At 37.5% G+C, this 15,364-nt stretch overlaps 2 protein-coding genes across 2 annotated transcripts; one reads left to right on the forward strand and one right to left on the reverse strand.

Moving 5' to 3' along the window:
• Positions 1-2,345: 2,345 nt before the first annotated feature.
• LOC104234645 (embryo-specific protein ATS3A-like) lies at positions 2,346-2,816 on the forward strand. Its single transcript, XM_009788239.2, has one exon. The coding sequence runs from the start codon at positions 2,346-2,348 to the stop codon at positions 2,814-2,816; it is 471 nt and encodes a 156-aa protein (XP_009786541.2).
• Positions 2,817-6,324: 3,508 nt separating this feature from the next.
• On the reverse strand, positions 6,325-7,233 carry LOC104234646 (putative protein phosphatase 2C 76). The gene has a single exon (XM_009788241.2). The coding sequence runs from the start codon at positions 7,231-7,233 to the stop codon at positions 6,325-6,327; it is 909 nt and encodes a 302-aa protein (XP_009786543.2).
• Positions 7,234-15,364: the final 8,131 nt, after the last annotated feature.

Genomic DNA, 15,364 nt, shown 5'->3' on the forward strand with positions numbered 1-15,364 from the left:
GGGCTACAAACATCAAACAAAAATGTAACTTGAGGTAATCCAGAAATCTTATCTCTTAATGTTTTGGGTCATGGGCAACTTCCCATAATTAAGATAGTAGCTCTAATACCTGCTTTCACCTTTGTCCTGGATTTCTTTGCATATATGGTAATTACTCAGTAGCTTCGTAATTTCCCACTGTATAAGCTCTCTGGTCATACAAGTATGTAGAAACTACAAGCCTTTTAATGCTGCTAACTGGCAGATCCTTTTAACCCTTATTTACAACGTCAGAGCTAGCCTCTCAACTACGGGTTCGGCCGAATCAAGTAGCTTTGGTCCAATTTCTGTATTTGTCTTATGAAATTTATGAATATGTAGTAATTATTAATTTAGAGTCCAGTAACTTAAAACAATTAGAACCCCGAACCCATAACCTTTAAATTCTGGCTCCGATTGTGCTTAGGTATACTAGTAGTCTGTTAGCAACATCCTTGCAAGGAGTTGACATGAAATGAATATTTTCACGTTCATTTATCTTTATGTGATTATGTTTCATTCATCTTTCTTTGCAAGATTTTTGAAGAGATAATTTATTGGTTGTCTTTCTCTTTGTCTAGATAAAGACATAAGAGAAAAGTGTCATGCTCTTTGTCTTTAGTAGCTATAAATGTGTCAATGATTGGAAACTATCCGATTTTAGATCCAGCATCGTAGTTTATATTTTTAACAAAGTTTGACTTGGTGATTAAAGCAGAGTTTTTGAGATTAGAAGAGATTTCAAGTCCAAGTCTCACTAAATATATTGTACTGATTGTTGACTAACTGACGATGTCAATTGCACCAAACTATATTAATTGACACTGGTTAAGCGATCAAATAGTCTAAGAGATATGCATAAGACTCTCTGTCCAAATAGTCTTTTTTTCTTTGTTTAATTTTTTTTATCCCTTTATAACAATCTTTATCTGATTTAATCAAAAGGCATATCTTTGTGATGAAAGTGAAAGTATTGAGTTAAAGGATCTCTAAAGGTTGGCTCAATATTTAATTAGTCGCCAGAATCTATGCTTTATCTTAGAAAGCAAATGAAACAAGAAGATTATTAAAAGATGGTTATTATCTTCAAGTAATCAAAAACATCCAAGAATATTTCCTTTTTTTCATATGAAGCAAAGAATGAGTATCAAACAGATAATACTACTTATATAACAATTGTGTATGGGTTGTGTATGTTTAAGTGCTTCATTTTATTTTCTATCAAAACTCAGAGATTAAAGATGATGTTAAGGAAGTTTGGAACATCAATTTTCGTCCTCAGTTTTTTCTTTCTTGCTTTGGGGAAAGAGGTTTCAATCAAGGCGAAGAGTGAGAGCCTTTCAACAAAGAAGAAGGTAGGAGAATTTATTAGTACTTTCACAATTTGAAGATTGATATAAATTTGTTTGTCGATTAACTTTTATATACTGGCAACCCGGCGCACAAAACGTCTCTTATTCACATAGGGTCCGGAAAAGGGTCGCACCTTAAGGATGTGATGTAGACAACCTACAGTATTAGAGTTTAACTTTTGCGCATTGACAATTTGTAATATTGTTTTACACTGTTGGTAATTAAGTTACCATTGTTCTATATCCTTCACTTTCATTACATCGATGTGGATTCAGGAGCGTAGGACGTTGCTTGAAACAGTGTCATGTGACAGTGCTTCACCGATTTTTTTTTTTTTATAATCTGCATGAATAAATAATAAATAAAATTAAAATATTGGGTATAAATATAAAAATGACATTGTTTGTCATTACAGTAATTTATTAGTTTGTTCACTTCTTCAAATATTGACACTGCTTATAAAAATTCCTGTATATGCCTCTGTGTGGATTGCCACGTGAAATAACAATTGGACTTTTTCAGACACATGTAATTCGTGGTCTAATAATTAGACAATAACTTGCTTCGAACATAGGAGTAACAAATTTGTAGCAAGCATGATTTGGTAACATGAAAGATATATAGATGAAATAATATATTATAACATGTTAAATTACATTGAAAATGCAATCGTAATTCTTCGTATTTTCAGTGTATATAACTTAAACCCCACAAAAAATAAAAGATCATGTACATCGCGACTTTTCACTTTACTGAATCCGTAACATAGTAAAGGGCCGGACCAGAAGGGTCTATTGTACGCAGCTTTACTCTGCAATTCTGCAAAAGGCTGTTGCCACGGCTCGAACTCGTGATCTCCTAATGACATGACAATAACTTTACTGTTACGCCAAGGATCCTTCTGAATCCGTAACATAGTAATGTTGCAAATTACTAAGTTGGTTTTGACTGAAAATATATTGTTGTCCTGATAAATGCAGGAGAAATGTACCTATTTTGTGACAATAGAGACAACATGTACAAAGGGTGCAGAAACCTCAAACCATGTAAGCCTAAGGTTTGGTGATGAAAAATCCAATGACATTTTAGTGCACCATTTGAATTCCAAGCATTTGAGAAAGATTGATCCATTGGAACCACAAGTTCTTGATGATATTCCCAGAAAACCATTTCAAGCTTGTATTACAGATCAGTTTCAAGTCACTGCTCAATGCGTCGAATCGCCAATTTGCTATCTCTATCTTAAATTGGCTGGAACTGATGACTGGCGTCCTGGTTTTGCTCAAGTTCAAGTAGTAGAAGGGCCTCATTTTAGCTCAAATACATTCTATTTTCGACGATATTTGCCTCGTCGAGTATGGCACGGATTGAACTTGTGTGAAACAGAGGTCACACCTTTTGGAGTAAAGCTTAAGAGAAAAGTATTTGGAAAAAGAGTTCCATAAGCCTTTCTGTCATGTGCAGCAGCGGCTTAATTAGCGCATGCAAGATCTTGTATAAGCGGTAATTTATTAAACTAAACTTGTATGTTCCGGTTTAGGGCGGTACATGTTCTAATATTTTACTTCCAAATTGATGTAGGAGTGAGCATCGGTCGGTTCGGTCGGTTATTATAAAAATAATGTTCGGTTTATCGGTTTTCGGTTTTGTAATATTAATAACCAAATCAAACCAAAGTATTTACGGTTCGGTGCGGTTTTTCCAAAGTTCTATTCGGTTATTCCCGGTTTATATTTTCGGTTTCAAACGGCTGTAGACTTGTAGGAACAGCGAAGTCTGTCCTTATATAATTATGTACAATACAATTAAATCTACCACATATATGCAAATAATAAGCAACGCCTTTCAAATTAACATACAATACCACCTTCATTGCAATACTTCACAGACTAAAGATGCATCAAATACTAAAATATATGAACTGGCCATCTTGACATTGACTACATTCAAAGAAACAGATAATAAACTGCTCACAATCTACTTCCAGAAAAAAGATGGATCTTGTACTGGAAAATCCACACATGGACCTCAATAAAACAGTATTGATATAGAATGGTACCATAACCAGGTTTCACAATTTCATTCACTAGAAACTTCTATACCGAGTAAAAGTGGAAGCACTTTAAGCAAAAGCATAGTATCTACTGATTAGTCAAATGTAAGTGATATTTTTTTCTAAATAAAGCAAAATTTGCCGCTTCTTTTCCTTCTTCTCTTTTCCATCAGATGATTTAACTTACTACTTTTTCTTTCTTCTTCTTCTTATTATTATTATTATTATTATTTGATCTATTATTGGCAAACCATGAGATAAGATTATATATAAAAAAATGTCTAAATGGTATATTTTATATGTAATTTGTTTGATTGTGAAGTTTAGGTAAATAAATTTGGGGTTTAAGATATTTGCTATAAAAGTGATTCATTTTGTTTGATTATGAAGTTAAAAAATGAGTAGACTTTTTCCATGGAAAAATCATTAAAATCTTGATTTCGAATGGCTGCTTTAATTTTCTCTTCTTTTCTTTTTAAAATTGCATAGAGCATTTACTTTGTTTTAATTTGTTTCTGGGATTGGTTTCATTTTAGGTCAGTGACTTTCAATATTTTGGTTCCTCCCAATGCCTCTGCTAAAGTTACTTTGTAGTCCTAATAAGGTCATTCCCCTCTCTTTTGTAAACGTCGTGGGGCTTCTCGTTGATTACAAACACCAGGTCTTTACATTGCAAACACCAGGGGATTCAATGGGTCGATTACAAAATTTCGTTTTTCGGTTTAACAGAAAAACCGAAATACAAAAATCGCAAACCGCACCGAAAAATCGAAAATTAATAATTTTAAAACCGTGCACCGACCGAAAAACCGAAATTCACGATTCAGCCAATTTTTTCGGTTCGGTCGGTATTATGCCCACCCCCAAAATTGATGTTTATATTTTGTTATTTTGCAAGCGAAAATAATTTATGTATGTCTTTGCGCGAGCAAAAAAGTGTGAGATGACGCCCCTTGTAAAGTAAAAGGGTGTCTCTGCCATTGGTCCTAGGGACATTAATATGCAAGTGATACACAAAAATTTTAAACAATTAATAACTTATTATGATTAATTGAATTCAGACATAGGTTTGCCTTTTGAAACTGACATTAATTTGGTGTCGCATTCAACAAATATTTCATGTTATTTAGTTTAGTTTGATATCCTGGCTACTACTTTCTCTTCTTTTTCGTCGTTGAGATAATACATAATTACCTCATTGGGTTGTACCAAGTGTCCAGTTGCACCCCTTAAAAATGGTGTCCTATGACCCCTGGTTTTATTTGAACGGTAATAAATATCCCTTTTTTAGCTGATGTGGCGCTTGATGTGTTTTACACTTGACGACAGCACATAAAACCCCCAAAAGTATCATTTTTCATTAATTTTTTTCTTTTCTTTTTCTTTTTCTCTTTCTCCCTTTCTTCTTTTTCTTTTCTTTTTTTTCTTACTGTTTTCTTCTTCTTCCATCCGCCATTTCCCGCACTTTAACCATATTCATCTGCAAACAATAGCTGCTTTTCCTTTTTTTTTTTTTACTTTTCTCTTTTTTTCCTTTCTTTCTTTTTCTTTTGTCGACAGGTTTAAGATTCAATATATAAAATGGATATGCCATGACTCAAGTTTGCTTTTACGGGTTAAAAACTTTTCTTTCCCTTTCAGAAGATGTGAAATGGAGGTGGGATTGACGGGAATTTGTAATTGGATGCATAGAATATCCTTGACTAATCCTCGAATTTTGGAAAAAATAGGGCTTATTCTTCGAATACTCAAAAATACTGGCAAGAACAATAGAGAGAATGAGAAAAGATTAACAATGGAGGTTCGCCGGTCAAAAAACCTCTCATGTTCTACCAGAAAAATATGATTCTAACTTGGTGTCAAGTTTGATTTCAATTCTTGAGTTTTTCTGATGATTTGGAATACTTTTGATGGGTTTTGATTGATTTCTATTTTTATTTCAAGAAATCTTGAGTTAAACGGAGTGCCTGTGGAAATTTCCGGCGAGGTTGAGCTAGTCGGAGAAGAAGGTCCCAAAAGCATAAAAGATAAAATTAAAATAATGATAAAAATAAAAATAGTGAAAAAGAAATGATGTGGCACAATCTGGTTGGTGCGTGTAATTCACTGATTTTCTTGAAACTAGTGGTCAGCTAAAAAGGGGTATTTATTACTGTTCAAATAAAACCAATGGTGCGTGTAATTCACTGATTTTCTTGAAACTAGTGGTCAGCTAAAAAGGGGTATTTATTACTGTTCAAATAAAACCAAGGGTCATAGGACACCCGTATTTTTAAGGAGTGCAACTGGTACTTTGGTACAACTCATGTTGCCCTCTTTTTGTCATACAAATATTGCGGCTATAATTTGTGAAAATTAAAGACTATGCAAACAGTTTTTAAGAAAAAGATTTTGCATCCAAACTATTGAAAGAATCAACAACAACAATCCACAAGCGGAGTTTGGAGAAGGTAGTGTGTATGCAGATTTTACTCTTACCTTTAAACCAAAGAGATTGTTTCCGATAGATCCCTCATTCAAGAAAAAATGAAAATGAGCAACAAACAGTACGACAACAAAATAATAAGATAACAAGCGGAATAATCAATAATAGGCTAACTACTAATACTAATGGTAAGGGGAAAGAATCAATTAAACTATTGAAAAAATCAATTAAACAAAATTTAAAAAATAAAAAGAGCTGCTAATATTTTTCTAAAACCAACCAAAAACAGCTGATTTGAACGGAGCCTAATCTATGGGTCACAAGTTCAAACCGGGAAAGTAGAGCCATAAATACTTGCATTAGGGTAGGTTGTCTACCTCACATCTTTTGGGGTGTAGCCTTTCTCCGGACTTTACGTGAATACGGGATGTTTTATGCACTAGGCTGCTTTTTTAAACCAAAAACAACTGATTTATCATCTACGGGATCGCAAGGGAACCAAAACAACTGATAAATTATCCGTGCTGCCTTCTAAAAATGCTTTCAGAATAAGGTCTTTGGCCAATATTGATGGATCTGAATAATGCTCTACTTTATTAAGAAAATCACAAACTTTTTGTGGACTTAAACTTTCAAATATCCCATCAGATGACACTACCAAAAACTCATCTTTTGAAGTCAAATTAACCCAATCAGTCACCTCTGGAGTAGCTATTATTCCATATTTTTTCAAAGGAACATTACCAATAGCTCGAGTCATAGGAAAATGGCCATTGAGCAGAGGAACATCATTAAACGTCCGACTAAATTTACCTCCAGACGCTTCAATTCTAGCCCTCTCATCCAACCTCAGCGCGTTATGATCTCTTGTCAATTCATTAACGAGATCACCAGCCAATTCCCCGCGTTGATCATTCTTAGAGCAAATAAATGCCTTTGAATCGACAACATTAGCAACTAAAACATGATTGTTATATACAAGAGCAACAACCGCAGTAGATCCTGAATAGAGTTCATGTTCGATAGCAATCTTGGAAAATTCTGTATCAATTTCCTCAATGGTTTTTACTAATGATGTTTTTAAAAATTCCATAAATTCATGACCATTATAATTCTTAAGGTGAAACTTAAACTTTTCCAAAAAGATTTTTGAGGCCATTTCACTAGCATATTCTCCAATATGACCATCAAATACTGCTACAACACCAATATTTATCTCTTTGTGCCCAGAAAAGGGAATTTTAAGATCAAGATCGCATGTTATTCGATCTTCTTGGTATGATCTTCTCCCTTTGTTTGAGGCAAAGTGACAACTTTTAGTTGGAATTGGCTTTGTTTTTTGTGGAACAATTTTTTCTTCAGGTTTAGGTACCTTAATGTTCATAAAAACTCCAATGAGGCAGGCAATAAAAATTTCCACATATGATAATACTCGTCATCTTCCAAGATCCGACTTGTTTCTTGTTTGAATTGCGTACAGCATCGCGACGTCGGGCCATCTCTACCAAGGAGATCAGGACAATATTGAAGTTACTCAGAATTTTGAGATTGTAATAAAATAAATAAAATACCAATAAAAGGAGAGGCAAAAACCCTAGCGCTTGCTGTTTGGCTAAGCTTATAAGCTGGTCAAACTGGCTTATAAGCATTTTTTGGCTTATTTACGCGTTTGATAAAATTAAAAGTGCCTATAAGCCAAATATAAGCCAAAAGCCATAAGTTGCTTATAAGCACTTAAGTTTGACGAAAATATTTACTATTCTATCCCTAAAAAACTTTTTTTTAAAACAAAATTCTTCGTATACCCAGTTCTTCAGCTGCATATTATTAATTTCAGCACTTTTATCCAAACACATAACTGCTTATTTTTAAAATCAGTTTTAACACTTAAAAATATTTTTCAGCATATAATGCTTATCAACTATTCTAAATCAGCTAAGGCAAACAACCTCTAAGTATAGAATTCTCAATATTTGACTATACTAGGGTATCCTCGATTTGAAAGAAATTTGTACTACTTGGGTATTAAAATAGCTAAAAACGTTTGTGTGTACACGATGTTGACATCAAATCAATAAACGTAATACATGTGTCTTAACGCGTACTAATTCTTGTCTATTAAGGATTCTCAATGACGAATTGCTATAATAGTGAATTTTTTTAGGACTTGGATATACACACAAACGCGTTCAAAAGAAATAGATGTCCTTTTTTTTGGGCGTCTTTGATTTGCAAGGATTAAGTTTTTAATTAACCATGTCTTATATGTATATACCGAGTGAAAGCGAATATGCAAAACAATTTTTTTAATTAGAACATAGATTTTGTATCCAAACTATTGAAAGAATGAAATAAACAATAAATAAATAGACAAAAAATAAAAATGATGCCACGAATTCCAGTGTCAAAATAGGCATCAGGGATTAAAACTATAACCTAATTCCAATTCTACTTTACATCTTGCAGACTTCCAATTTCATACGACATCTCCTCTTTTACCTTCTTTTCTTTCACTTAGGGGTGATGAAGAAAAACCAAAAAATTTAACCAACTGACTTAAAATATATATATGCATTTGGTTTGATATTAAAAAAGAAAACTCGAACCAAATAAATAAATAAATAAATTTTAAATTCTATTAATTTAAAATTTATAGAACTTTTACTTTAAATAGTCTAGCCAGACGTATTTCTGATCCTTGCTTTGACATAATATTTAATATGACTTAGAGAATTTATTTTTATTTATGTAAATACTTGATGTAGACGTGTATGATGTCATGGGGGCTTTCCAGCCATGTCCCATGACCCCTTGGACGCGCCCCGTGTCGTCCTAGCAAGCCTCCCAACGGCTAGCGCCACGGACGGCCTCGTGGTTTTGTGCGTCAAGTAACAAGCAAGCATGTGCCTCTGTCGCCCCGCCGATATCCCTTGTCAGCACCCAGCCGCAGGCAGATGCCAACAGTGCCGCGCGCGCAGACTGTGATGCCAAAGAACCGCGCGCGCAGACTGTGATACCAAAGACAAAGTTGCTGACAACGGACCAATTTCTACCTTGTAGAAAACTAAGTCCTTTTCATTGTAAATATAGAGTAATTTTATTTCATGTAATTCCATTATATTTCTCTAGCTTAGTAAGATCTAGTCTTGTAACTTTGGTTTATTTTTTTAAAGCACTATTAGGGGGATCAAGCAAACAAACTTTCTAGCAAGCAAATAATTTTCTGTACTGATGTCTCTCCCCCTCGACACCGTGTTGCTTTTCTGTAATAGCTTTCATTAATGCAATCAAGCTTTCTTTCATTCTCAATTCTCATTTCTGTTCTCTCAATTGCTCTTGACATTAGTTTTCCCGTACGACACTGACAATCTCATCTAGTGTACGGAGGGGACCTCAGTTGGCAAATAGTAACTTCACTGACATCAGTTGCTTAGCCTTACGTCGCCCTTCCAAGGAATCTCAGGATTGCTCCGCGTAACAGTTGGTATCAGAGCTAAGGCTCGACATCGGACGAGGAAACACATTGCCATTACCACCATTTCTGACCATGGTGAATCATGGAGACCGCATTGCGGCCCTTGAAGAGACGGTTGACGTATTACGACCCATTATGTATATGGTGCCTGAACTAAGAACCAACCTAGTTCAAAGGTTGGACGACCTGGACCGCAGAATACTGCAGGCCGAAGCTGACATAGTAAACATCAATCGTGACTCTGAAGGAGACCGGTAAAGAACAGCCAGTGAAGCAGCCAAATTATTTTCAAGGGCCTCCAATAGGAGTGTGCCGAGGATTTAGCCTATAGGGCACAAGAGGAAGATAGGGTGACTGCCATAAAAAAACTATAGACAACTTGACATGCCAGCTCAATGTTGCTTTACAAGGCCGCCTCGAGGAGGCGAAAACCAAATCGGGGGTGTTGTGAACCTCGCCCCTGCAGCACAAAATTGAAAATTCCTGAGCCAAAGCCACATAGTGGAGGTTGGAATGCCAAAGAAGTGGAAACTTCATATTACATTCAACAGTAATTGGATGTCGTGGGGGGCCTAGAAGAAGTTGAGAAGGTAGCAAATGTTGCCATGTATCATCAGGGTGATGTTAAACTCTGGTGGCAGGTGAAGTACGAAGCCATCAGGGCTGGTGTAAGATGCTCTCGAGACATGGGCAGAACTAAAGGTAGCCATACGCCTAGAATTCTTCCCCAAAAATGTTTGAGTACAATGCAAGGAGAAAGCTACAGGAGCTCCGCCAGACCAAATCAGTGCGGGATTATGTGCGGGAATTTTCTGCGCTCATGCTGAACATACATGACATAGGGGATAAAGACAAGATCTTCACATTTTTGGAAGGGTTGAAACCTTATGCCCGTATGGAGCTGCAAAGACAAAGGGTAGATACCCTACTTAAGGCGATCCAAGTAGTGGAATGCCTTGGGGACTATCAGGTGGAAGCTCAGAAGGATAGGTCTCCACCGCCTGCCCGAGCAGGATACAAAGGGGGCCAGGCTGGCAATGGTGGCCCTAGTAGAAGTGGAGGAGATCGGTGTGCAACAAAATCTAAGGGTCCCTCCTCAGGAAGCAATAGTGCGGCGTCGAACAACAATGATCGGGGGAGAAATCCCCATTCAAGATGACGTTATTATGGCGGTCCACATTGGAATAATAAATGCCCACATGCACAGATGAACTCCTATCAAGATTTTGATGATGGGACCGATGAGGACATAGATAATGCGGACCAGACCGAACCAGTAGGTGCTTTCAATGCAATTATTGTCTCTATTTTTTAGGCCTTAGCGGGAACCAGTACTGGTATCCGTAAGAAGAAAGATTCTTGTCCAATCACCAAGAAAGGAAAAAAGAAGGCGGATAAGAGAACTCCTCTTAAACAAAAAGAGGACCTTAATGTTCATCGAGATGAAGGTAAATGGCAAGCCCATTCTGGTGATGATAGACATAGATGCTACCCACAACTACTTAGCCTCGACTCAAGTAGAGCACCTTGGTCTAGTTGTAGGAAAGGGCAGAGGTCGTGTCAAGGCTTTCAAATCACCTCCTCAACCAGTGGGTGGAATAGCCAAAGAGGTACTAGTGGAGTTGGCCTTTACGAAGAAAAATTCAACCTTCTCGCGGTAATGATAAATGACTTCGAGTTCATGGTTGGGTTGGAATTCCTGAGGCAAACCAACACCATGCCCGTACCATATGCAGACATGCTACTGATGATGGGAACAAATGGGGCCAAGCCCTTCATTATCCCATGCATGCCCATGAAGATGGCCGCTGAGAACATCTCGGTTTTGCAGTTGAAGAAGCGGGTCAAAAGACATGAACCTACATTCCTAGCCACCCTCTGCATTGAAGATATAAAACGCTCCTTGGGTCCCATTCCTGTACCCGTGAATGAACTGCTATTAGAGTTTGAAGACGTCATACCACAAGACATGCCAAAGTGACTCCTACCTAGGCGTATTGTGGACCATGAGATTGAGTTGGTGTCAGGTGTGAAGATACCCGCCCGAGCGCCTTACAGAATGTCACAACCTGAACTCACCAAGCTTCAGAGATAATTCACGGAAATGATAGACACATGGATCATCGTGCCTTCCAAGTCATCATATGGGTCCCCTGTTCTATTCTAAAAGAAACATGATAGCAGCCTACGACTCTGTGTGGATTATCGAACTCTAAACAAAATCACTATGAAGAACAAGTACCCTATTCTGCTATTGGCAGACTTGTTCGATAGACTGGGTGGTGCGATGATGTTCACCAAGATACACCTACAAATAGGTTATTGGCAAGTTCGAATTGCAATGGGTGATGAATACAAGATGACATGTGTGACAAGATATGGGTAGTACGACTTCCTGGTTATGCAGTTCGGCTTGACTAATGCTCGAGCCACATTTTGCACCCTGATGGACCAAGTCTTCCAAGAGTACATTGACAAATTCGTGGTGGTATACTTGGATGACATTGTGGTATATAGCCAAACACTGGAAGAACACTTGGAGCACTTGCGAAGGTACTAGCCCGATTGCGGGAGCACGAACTATATAGGAAGATATCCAAGTGCTCTCTTTCTCAAAAATAGATTGACTTCCTTGGACATGTCATCGAGGAAGGGCGGATCAAGGTGGACCAACAGAAGATTCAGGCTATCATAGATTGGCCGCTGCATAAGGATATCCATGCCTTGAGCGCGGTCCTTGGCCTATGCAACTTATATCGATGATTTGTGAAAAATTACTCTCTCATTGCAGTGCCATTGACAGAACTCCTTAAGAAGGATATGCCTTGGGATTGGGGACCCAGGAGATCAGAGGCCTTTGATGCATTGAAAAAGACTATACCTAGTAGCTTCGTCTTGGCTCTCCCTGATTGGCCAAGCCATTCGAGGTAAAAACGGATGCCTTTGACTATGCCCTTGGTGGAGTCTTGCTACAAGAAGAGCATCATGTAGCGTACGAGAGCCGAAAGCTGAAGGATGCAGAGTGGCACTATGCCGCCCATGAGAAAGAATTATTGAATGTCGTCCGTTGCTTACGCCTTTGGAGGAGCTATCTGATAGGAACCCTGTTCATGGTCAAGACAGACAATATAATTGTTATCCATTTCATGACCCAGCCAAAGCTGAATGTTCGATAGGCCAGGTGGAAGGAACTCCTAGTGGAATTCCACTTCAACCTGGAGTACTGAAGTGGGAAGACCAATCATGTTGCTGATGTACTCAGTCGGAGAGATGACCTAGCATCGGTGTGCCTACTCGTCACCTTAAGGGGGAGCGAAGTGTCCACCACCATCAAAGACCAGATACAGGATCTACTCATCAAGGATCCTACTGCACAATTTTTGGTTGATTTGGTAGGAGAGGGCAAGACTGGCCGGTTCTATATGGAAGATGGTTTCTTGAAAGTTAAAGGGAACCATCTCTATGTTCCAATAGGAAGAGATCTACGAAGGACTCTTTTGGAAGAATGTCATGATACTATGTGGGTCTGCCATCCTGGTGAAGACTGCCCCATGATATTACTTTGCCGTGCATATTATTAGCCTCAAATGGCCGATGGCGTCGCTTAGTATGTGAAGACTTGTCTAGTATGCCAGAAGGACAAGTCGTACCGCTTGACACAAGCGGGACTCTTGGAACCACTAGCTGTCCCAAAGAGATCTTGGGAAAGTGTTTTCCTGGATTTCATCACCGGATTGCCCAAGGTCGAAGATCTCACAACTATCTTAGTTGTGGTGGATCGGTATTCCAAGTATGCTACCTTTATAGCAACCCTACAATACATCTTAGCAAAGGATACAACTCGACTCTTTTTCTCTCATGTCATCAAATATTAGGGTTTTCTAATATGTAGCTATAATTTCATAGTTTTGTATATTATGTGCCTTGCATTTTACATGCTTTAATAATAAATTACACTTTATTTGCACGTAATGGAGTCTATTTTATGTGTAAGTGGATTGGACATGAAAGTAGAGCGAAATGGATACTTAAACATTGAAAGTGTGCTCGACAACAGTGAAAAGGAGAGACTTGGCGAGGCTAGGCAAAGGCCAACTTAACCAGGCGTTAGCCTGGAGATGCCAGGACTGGGGCGTGCACATTCCGAATTTTGAAACCTATTTCGTCTCCTGGTTTGACTAGGACATGGCCTACACGTTTAGGTCTTTTCCTACACATATAAATAGACCTAAAAACGTCACTTTTGACATATTTAGACCTAGGGGAGCACAGAGCCACCGTGGAGACCGAGGATTTGACCTAAGGAGGCAAGAACACACTAGGAGCAAGGTGGATAATTCTTCTACGTGTTTTTCACTTCCTTCTTCCTATTTCCATTATTGGTTATGAATTCTAGTATTGTAGTTATGCATACTATTATGAATAACTAATTTGTTATCTAGGGTTTGATGAAACCTATTAGAGGATGATTTTCCTGTCACGTTAATATAGATTTGTTGTAGTATCTTCTCTATTTGTTCAACTACGTTATTATTGTGGTTGGTTGAAGAGCTCTCAATCGACTATGCCTATTTAGTGTGTATTACTCAGGAGAGAGTGCATAATTAGGTAGTTGTTGAAAAACATTACTCCTAACGTATATAAGGGATAAATAGGGAGGGTTTAAAGGTGGGATTAGAGATAACGAAACCTTGGTACAATCCGAGTGAGGTGTACTTAATGCCAGCTAGCGTAATTCGGGAAAATATGTCTAGTAAATTATGGTAGTTGCTCGGGAGAGAATTATAACACTCAGAGCAATCATGATTGGTAGAAAATACTTAGGCAAAATTATAGAAGACGTAGCCGGAAGGATCCCGACAATTGGGGAAATCATAACTCTAGACCTCCTTATCTTGTCTCCAATCCTTAGTATCCCTAGTTGTTAATCTACTAATTTAATTTGTTAGTTAATTACAAGAATCTTAATATTTATAACATAGGAATTGTTCGAGCTTGTCTTCTTAGCGATATTGAACAACTGTAGCTAAGCATTAGTTCTCTATGGGATTCGACTCCAGACTTGTAAGACGGATTATAATTGCAACGACCGCTAAGTCCTTTTTATAAGGCATAGTTGGGCGTGATAAAATTTTGGCTCCATTGCTGGGGAACTAACGGTGTAGCTGTAGATGTACATATTGCTGGGTTTCAAGTTTGAACTTTTATTTTGTTTTGTATTTGATTTTTCTTTTTTAATTTTTTTGTTTTACTTGTTGATTTGAGAACATGACATCTTGGAATTATGAGAGTTTTGATATTGGTAATTCTACTTTTGATCCTCCTTATGCATATAGTGGAGGAAACCACCCACGACAAAATTATCAAAATATTTTCGAGAGCGAGTTATGTGCACCAACTCAATCTTATATGTGGAATGCATTTGATATGTGTGGTGGTCAAGATGGTCACTTTTACGGTTGTACTTATATTTCTTATCTTCCCCCAACCCCTTACTATGATGGTTCTACTTTTTCTGGTTAAGTTAATAGGAACAAAGAACTTAGACAAGCTGACCTAAAGGAGATCAAAGATATGATAAAGTGTCATGTGGAACAATATGATGAGAAACCACGACAGATACAAAGGCAAGAGGTAACTATTCACCACTTAGAGGCTGAATTGAGTAAACTAATTGAACTTCGTAAAAGCGCAACAAGCTTACATTGTGGATAGTAGCCAAGAATAGCATGAATTGGCTGCAGAAATTGCCATTATATTGGAGGGTTTAAAAAAATACGAGGAGGTGCTAGTGGAGAAGCCAGAGTAGAACACCAACAATCAATCGAACTAGAATTTGAGGATGCCGATGGTTTAGAAAAGATACTAGAGTCAACCAAGGACATTGGTAATATATATTTAGTTGACTCTAGTGTCATTAGTGTTGAGGATGTAGACAGTCCAAATATTCATGTAGTTGAGCGCGTTGGTCCACACTCCAAGAATTTTTCCACATTGTGTTTGGATGATGATAGGGAAATAGAGTCGTCCGAGCCAATTA

This window comes from Nicotiana sylvestris, chromosome 11 (assembly GCF_000393655.2).
Source record: "Nicotiana sylvestris chromosome 11, ASM39365v2, whole genome shotgun sequence".
Classification (NCBI taxonomy): Eukaryota; Viridiplantae; Streptophyta; class Magnoliopsida; order Solanales; family Solanaceae; genus Nicotiana; species Nicotiana sylvestris.

Excerpts from the sequence above, each read along its gene's own strand:
- LOC104234645 (XM_009788239.2), top strand. The coding sequence starts at position 2,346 with ATGCAGGAGAAATGTACCTATTTTGTGACAATAGAGACAACATGTACA.
- LOC104234646 (XM_009788241.2), bottom strand. The coding sequence starts at position 7,233 with ATGAACATTAAGGTACCTAAACCTGAAGAAAAAATTGTTCCACAAAAA.